Raw genomic sequence first — 8,159 nt, forward strand, 5'->3', positions numbered from 1 at the left:
GCTCACTTTGTAGCCCAGGCTGGTCTTGAACTCACAACAATCCTGTTTCAGCCTCCAGAGTGCTGGGATTACAGGCGGGCACCTCTATGTCTGGCAAGAAAAACAACTAAACTGGTTTTTTGTTTTGATTTGTTTTGTTTTTTGGTCTTTTTGAGACAGGGTTTTGCTATGCAGTTCAGGCTGGCCTTGAGCTCACTTTGTAATCCTGGCTGGTCTCGAACTCGCAATGATCCTCCTGCCTCAGCCTGTAATAACAGGCATGTGCCACTGTGCCCAGGTAAACCAGTATCTTAATGTTTTCTAAACACCTGATTTTACGTTTGTACCCATTATAGTCTGTTATTACAAGTGGATTTAATAACACACCACACTTCAACATTGGCCATATGAAAAAAGACTGCAATCTAGAGAGCCATTTCCGCATCTTCATCCCTTTTACTCATTTACATGTATGCATAATGCCTAAAGTTTTTTTTTTGTACTGGGAATTGAACTCAGGACCTCACACTTGCCAGGCAGGCACTGTGCCGCTGAGCTACATCCCTGGCTTTTAAGGTTTTTGTGTGATGTGAAGCTAGAAGAGCGGAGGTGGGTGGGGGGGAGTGCTTTGCATATTAGTTCCAGTCTTAGGTCTGCCTGCTGTCGTTTTCTCTTGATAGCTGAGAGGAATGGGCTCCAGGGGTACCAAAGCCCACAGGCGCTCCAGGTCCTTATATAAAGTGGTGTCTGCTAATAACCTACACATACCATCTCTAATACTTGGGATCATCTGTATATTACTTTGAATGGCTAATACAATGTAAACGCCAGCTAAGCAGTTGTTACACTGTGCATTTTAGGGAATACAAGTGCAAGAACGTGTTCAACATAGATGCTTTTTTTTTTTTTTTTAATATTTATCAGCAGCTAGCTGAATCCACGGGCCTAGAAGCCACAGATACGGGGGATGCCTGTCCTAGTTTACCGACCTGTGCGTCGTTTTCTGCAGGTCTGAACAGGCGCTGAGCGGATACTCTCGGGTTGTATGTAGGGATGAAAGAAGTTGACCCACAGACAGGTGCTGACGGTCACTGGCACACAGAGCTCTTGTTCGCCTTTAGTTATACCACGCATGGGTGCTTCGCATTGATACAGATTTTTTTAGATGTTTTTGTTAGAGATGTTTGTTAAAGTTCTACTGGATTTTAATTTTGAGTAGTTGTTTTAACTCTTCTTAAAATGTTGATTTTGTACTGAGTCTAATAGCAGAATGCCGTGACGACTTGGGGACGCAGGCTAAGGGCTGCACGAAGTAGGAGCTGGGTGGACAGGGGAAGCCCTTTGGGTAAGCAGCCAGGAACACAAAGGGCAGGCCGGTGTGGAGAAGGCCCGCCCCGCCCTGGCCGTCCTTTGCCGGCCGCTGCTCCTCAGGCGTTCGCCGTGTACATACCAACGATGTCCGGATGAAATAAAAATGTATGGAACTTGGAATCAGTTTTGTGGCTGCTAAAAATTAAATGTAGAGACTGTAACCTTCTTCATTCCTTTCCCCCGCAGTGTTTGAAAGACGTGTGGTGATTCTGAAGCCACCCGATAAGAAAACTAGCGACTTCAGGCGAAGTTTGTCTACACTCAGGCTGCAGTATTTTCAGCAAACACGATTAGACGGTGGACCTGTGCCTTACCTTTTGGTGGAGTGAGAAACTGGAGCCAGTGCAGCCAAATCCCTACAGCAAGCAGCACGCAGCATACCTGGCTCCTGGATGACTGCGAACCGGCATTTAAAATGTGAATTTGAAATCAGATGTCTCTATTACTTCCAGCTAAGGGGGCATCGTAGGTGTTTCCTAAGTTTAAAAAGTCTTGGATTGAAAAATTCTCCACTAGTGTCTACCGACTCCACCATGAAGTCTGACAAGGAAGCTCCACTTTATGTACTTTAGTTCCTTTGCCTCCGCCGCCCCATCTTCTGCACGCTCCTGCCCTCTTCTTCTGCACTCTCCTGCCTCTTGCTTTAGCAATTCAAGCGTAAGACCGTGGACTACTTAAATCGCAGTTTAAGAAAAGAAATAAAAGAGCCAGGTGTGGTGGCGCATGCTTGCGATCCCAGCACCCAGGGAGGCTGGGGCAGGAGGATTGCCCTGAGTTCAAGGCCAGCTTGGGCTATATAGCGAGACCATGTCTGAAAAAACTTGAAAAAAAAAAAAAAAAAAAGGAAATCCAATATTTTCCCAATCTCTTGGCCTTCTTGATGTCTCAAAATGCTTTTAGAAACACCCACAGTGGGCTGAAGGTACAGCTCAGTGGTGGAGTGCTCGCCGGTCACGCACAAAGCCCTGGGTTCCATCCCCAGCACCACAGAAACAAAACAGCGGATGCTCAACTGGAAGCAGTGGGATTCCACCCACAACACGTAGCCAACAGCTTTGGATCTTTTGCTCACCAAGTACCAGCTGTAAATAAGGACGAAGTAGGGGCCAAAATGCAAAACCAAAAATGAAGCAGCTTCGTGTAGTTAGCAATTTTAGTTTGAACTGTAACTGAATATTGTGGCTTCATATGTATTATTTTATACTGTACTTTTTTCTCTGTTCATAAAAGAAACCCACTAGTTTTTAATGCAAGAGAAATAAGACTATTCGTGTATTCTAGAAAGCAACACACTACACTGCAGCAAATGCTTGTATATATTCAAATAGCCTTAAACCTTTCTCTCCCGTGTCATCACTGTCAAATAATTAAAGCTTTCAAAAGCATAGGTCTGTAGTCAGCACGCTAGACGGAGGGGTCGGACGCTGACCCGGTAGAGCAGGTACCGACACCGTCAGTGTGTAGCACTGTTTAGCTATGTTTAAGCTTCAAAAGTGCAATATTAGACACTAGCTAGTACTGCTGCCTCGTGTGACTCTGAAAAGGAAGACGGGATTTGATTCAGGAGACATACTTGTTTGTTACTCATGTCCCCAGCTTGGATCCAATGCCGTGCAGATTTTTGCAGCTGCTATTTTTCCTTCACATTACTTTGATGAACACCTTGACCGGAGAGCCAAATTGACCCTCTGTCCCTGACCAGCAGCGCCCATTTAACTGCAGAGGGGAAAGCCACCTGTCTGTGTGTGAGAATTGGTGAGAACTGGCACTTAAGATCAGAAAGAAAACTCGTGGTACTTCGTGCCTTAGGACGCTCTGCCCAAGCTCCGAAAGACTGCTAGGCAGTAATACTGCAATACAGCTGAGTTTCGTAGAATTGTTACGTTTGATAATAAAACTTGCCTGCTTAATCTCAATGCTTGCAGCCTTGTTTTTCGAAGAATTATCCTGGTGGAAGGGTGTGGGTAAACTGTCTCTTATTTGTTAGGTTTTTCTAAGTTTACCATAAGTGTGGTAATCATAAAGCTGTCCATGCTGGGTACAACCCCAGCTACTGTAGAACCTGAAGAAGGATCAAGACCGGCCTGGGGAATTTAACAAGGTCTCAAAATAAAACCTAGGGGCATAGCTCAGTACTTGCTGGTTTCACCATCCACCTTACAAGAAAAAAAAAAAAAACTCCAGACCCTGCCAAATATCCTCAGAGCATAAGTCATTGAAACTGATTTTTTTTTTTTTTCTTTTTGAGACAGGGTCTCACTACAGTTCAGAGCTCCCTTTGTAGCCCAGGCTGGCCTCGAACTAGCAACGATGCTCCTGCCTCAGCCTCCTGAGTGCTCAGATTACAGGCGTGCAGCACCACTCTTGGTTTTTTGTTTTTTTTTTCCTTGCATGCCGTGCTGTGCTTGAACCCAGGGCTTCTCGCATGCTGAGCAAGCACTCCCACAGCTGTGCTACTCGGGCCTTCGGCCTACTGATGAACCTCAGTGTGCCTCACAGTTCCATTTTGCATTCTTTGGTGGTGTGGGGAGTTGAACCCACTGGCCTTTCACATGCCGGACAAGGGCTCCACCTCTGAGATACATCCTAGTGTGCGCAACACTCTGCAGACCCATTTAAGTTATGTGAAAGCAGTGAGAGCTAGAACTTCAGCGCCTCCCAGTCCCACGGCTCTTGTCTGCTGGCTGATGCTAAATCCGCAGATACTCACTGGTTCAAATTCTGTCCTTGTTTCGGGGCTCAGGTGAAGTATTGCCAACCTGTAACATTTCGGAGCAGCATATATACACACTGTCACTCACTTGACATCCGTACTGCTGTTAGAGAGCCCAAGTGTGTCAGCAGGGTTTTTTGTCTGTTTATTGTGTATTGATTGATTGTTTTTTGCTCTTATGAGACAGGTTCTTGCTGTGTAGTTCAGGCTGGCCTTGAGCTCACTTTGTAGTCCAGGCTAGTGTGGAACTCGCAATGAACCTCCTGCCTCAGCCTCCCAAGTGCTGGGATTACAAGTGTGCGCCACCAGGCCCGGCAGCAGTTCTTAAGTCATAACCTCAGCGGCAGGAACTGCACCTGTATTTCCCCAGTGTCTAACACATTCCTGTCTCCAGCTCACTCGGTGTGTTTCTGTTAATCATGCGTAGAAGGAGGTGTAGTCCGCTCAGGGGAATGGGTGGACTAGTCTTTACATCAGGACTAGTCTTTTCTGTCCTAGTCCTTACATCTTTCATAAAACTGGCATCCAGTTCAGTCTTGCCCCTTCGTCTTTCTGCAATCACATATGGCAAGGAGGCAGCGGAGTTCCCAGGCAAGTTCCTCCTCACATGCCCATATTCCTGCCTTCTGCAGTGTCCAGGCAGCGGGGCGATGCTGGTGTCCTGTCCTCCATCCCGCACCATTCCTGGTGCAGCTGCTCTCTTCATGCAGGAGAGAAAGGCAGCAAGAAGCATGCGGGATTGAGTGAGGGTAATGGGGAAGGAAAGGAGGACAGTAAACGGGTCCAGAACGTGAGGAGACAGCACGATTCCATTTCCATCCTCGTTCTTTGGTGACTTCATCGTGCTTGAGATATACACAGTAAATACATGTTGAGTACGCAAGGATATTCACTCATGCAGGAGGAAATTAATGTGATTTTTTTTGGCTCACTTTTGAGATAGGGTCTATGGGCTGGGTGTGGTGGCACATGCCTGTAATCCCAGCACTCGGGAGGCTGAAGCAGGAGGATCATTGCAAGTTCGAGCCCACCCTGGGCTACAAAGTGAGCTCAAGGTCAGCCTGAACTGCATAGAAAAAAAAAAAAGTCTATGTAGCCCCGCTGACCTCAACTCACAGCAACCTTCGTGCCTCAGCCTCCCGAAGTCAGATTATAGGCGAGTGCTACCTCACCCAGCTGTGACTGTTTTTTCTAAGGGTTCTTTATGATTTTGGACGGAGGATGTAGCGCAGGGGAACAGCGCTTGCCCAGCGTGCATAACTCCGAGTTTCATCGGTAGCATCAAAAAAAAAGAATTTTGTCCTTGCTTCGGCAGCACATGTACTAAAAACAAAGGTTTTTTATAAACTCCATCTTACTAAATATACAAATTATTTTTCTTTAGTACTGTTTTTGTCCGTCTTATTTTATCGGAGCTGGGGATTGAACCCAGGCCTCATGGGAGCGGAGCGCAGGGCCCCTCCCCCAGCTCCTCCCAGCCACCACAAAGTGAGTGTCGCGAAGATCACTGCAACGTTTTCCTTAGTACCATTTTGTCAACTTTAAATATTTTAATCCATTATGAATGGATGGTTTGTACATTAGAGTACACTTTGAAAGAATCACTTTTTTCACTGACCTATGCCTCGCCTCTGAAGCGCCAAATTGTGTGGAATTTACCGAAACATGATTTGGGCTGCTTTCGCCACCTGCTGGACATGCTGTGCTACTGGCTTTTAGGTCTTATTCTCAACCAAGAATGTCCATCCAGGACTCGAACTGGACTTCAGTTTATTTTTAAGTTTTAGTTAGTTTTTTGTTTTTGTTTTTTCTGGTACCGGGAATCGAACTCACGACCTCTCACTTGCCACGCAGGCTCTGTGCCGCAGAGCTAAATCCCCAGCCCCAATTTTTTGACACAGGGTTTCGCTATATTATAGTTCAGGGAGGTCTGGCAGGTCTTGATCTCGCTATGTAGCTCAGGCTGGCCTTGAACTCCTGGCGAACCTCCTGCCTCAGCCTCCTGAATGCTGGGAACACACGAGTGTGGTAACAAGACCGCATTCGGCTTGTTTGTTTGCTTGTTTGCAGTACTGGAAATTGAACCCAGGGCCTTATTCATGCTGGGGAATTGTTCTACACTACTAAGCTATATCCTCAGTCCCTTTTTATTTTATTTTATTTATTTTATTTATTTATTTGTTTATTTATTTTTGGTTTTTCTCCGGTACCGAGAATTGAACTCACGACCCTGTGCTTGCCAGGCAGGCGCTGTGCCGCTGAGCTAAATCCCCAGCCCCTTATTTTTTATTTAAAAAAAAATTTTTTTTGGTACTGAGAATCAAACTCAGGACCTTGCACTTACCAAGCAAGTGCTGTGCCACTGAACTCTAATCCCCGACCCTATTTCTTATTTTTCCTAATTTTGAGATAGGATCTCTCTAATCTGCCCAGAGGGGCCTTGAACTGTGCCTCAGCCTCCTCGTGGCTGGGATTACAGGCCCGTGGTACTGTGCCTCATATTTTTTCTGTTTTTTTGTTTGCTTGCTTTTCTTTTTGCGGGTATCAGGAATCAAACTCAGGACCTTGCACTTGACAGGCGGGCACTGTGACGCTGGGCTACATTCTCAAGGCCAGTCTGGGCTTCAGCTAGAGTTTAAAACCAACCTCAACTACATAGTGAGACTTTGTCTCCAAAAAAAAAATAAAATGTTGAGAAAGGAGAGAGCAAGAGGATAGACACAGAATGGGTGTGAGCAAATCCCAATATCCACGTGTGGAAATGTCACAGCGAAAACCATTACTGTGCACAATTAACATGCTTTAATAATTAAATAAAAAATGTCGGCTGGGTGTGGTGGCACACACCTGTAATACCAGCTGTGTAGGAGGATGAGACAGGAGGGTCTGGAGCTTGAGGCTGGCCAAAGCAAAATAGCAAGACTTATCTGAAAAATAAATAAATAAATAAATAAATAAATAAATAAATAAATAAAAGAAGAAGTCATGACAGTTTTGCTCTTACACAAAAACTGTTATGATGATTATAGAGTCTCACTATGCAGTTCAGGCTGGCCTTGAACTTACGATGTAGCCCAGACTGACCTCAAACTCGCAGTGATCCTCCTGCCTCACCCTCCGAGTGCTGGGATTACAGCCATGCCCACCACAGCGGATTGTAAACGAAACTTTTGGAAAAAACTTTTCCCCAAATCACTGTGTTCTCGCGGTTTTCAGACACCCACAGCGTAGAGCTGACTGCCCTCGCGCGGGGACGGCCTGCCCTGCTGGCTGAGAAGGGCTTGCATAACGGCCTCGGGACCCTCCTACCACTATGTCTAGTCTGGAGCCTTGGTATGAAGGGAAACCAGCAGAAGCAACTTCATCTGTCAGGGATTTAGGGGTGGCAGGTGTTTTTCACAATTAATGGGATCCAGGTCATCATCATCCACCTATCCAGCTGCCTTCTTTCAAAACAGAGAATTTGTCTGCCCTCCCATGCGCCAGGAAGCAATCGCTGCTGGATGTCTTTTAGAGGTTCAGCCTCAATCCCTGCATGTAGGCTTCCTCGAGCTGGCAAAACAAACAGAAACTACAAAACAGGCTACTCAATTAAATGGGCACTTCAGATATAGAACAATTTTTAGTACAAGTATGTCCTCAAAATTGCATGCATGGGACATGCTTATACTAGTATGTCCTGAATTTTATCTGGAAATGCTAATATAATTGAATTCAATTTCATAAATATTTAGAGGGCTCTGCATTTGGAAAAAGAGAAGCGGAATCTTGGTACCAAAAAAAAAGAAAACAAAAGAATCTTTGTACAAAGTTTGAAATCTGGAGGGGCGTGGTGGTGACACACACCTGTAATTCCAGCACTCAGGAGGCTGAGGTAGGAAGATCAATGCATGTTTGAGGTCAGCCTGGACTACATAGTAAGACCCTATCTCAAAAGACCCAAAATAAATAAATAACAGAAGGAAGTAATTACAATTCACCTTCACAATCAGCTGTCTGACTTTTCCAGTGAAAACCAACAGAGTCAAACTGGGGACCATATAATCCTTCCAAGTATGGGGCTGGGGATTTAGCTCAGCGGCACACTGCCTTCCTG

General features: G+C 45.6%; 1 protein-coding gene across 4 annotated transcripts in view; it reads left to right on the forward strand.

Annotated features, from left to right (window-relative positions):
- The window catches only part of Esrp1 (epithelial splicing regulatory protein 1), a gene marked incomplete at its 5' end in the record, with an annotated part of 67,408 nt that extends 65,297 nt beyond the window's left edge, over positions 1 to 2,111 (forward strand). For 3 of the 4 annotated variants that reach the window (XM_005381812.2, XM_005381816.2, XM_005381813.2), the window contains 1 exon segment: positions 1,537 to 1,566. Coding sequence is in view for 1 of the 4 variants with exons in the window: in XM_005381817.2 (XP_005381874.1) it covers positions 1,537 to 1,543 (7 nt within the window). 4 annotated transcript variants of the gene reach the window in all.
- Between the last annotated feature and the right edge of the window lie 6,048 nt (positions 2,112 to 8,159).

Source organism: Chinchilla lanigera, unplaced genomic scaffold (genome assembly GCF_000276665.1).
Source record: "Chinchilla lanigera isolate Chin_1 unplaced genomic scaffold, ChiLan1.0 scaffold00016, whole genome shotgun sequence".
NCBI classification, from domain to species: Eukaryota; Metazoa; Chordata; class Mammalia; order Rodentia; family Chinchillidae; genus Chinchilla; species Chinchilla lanigera.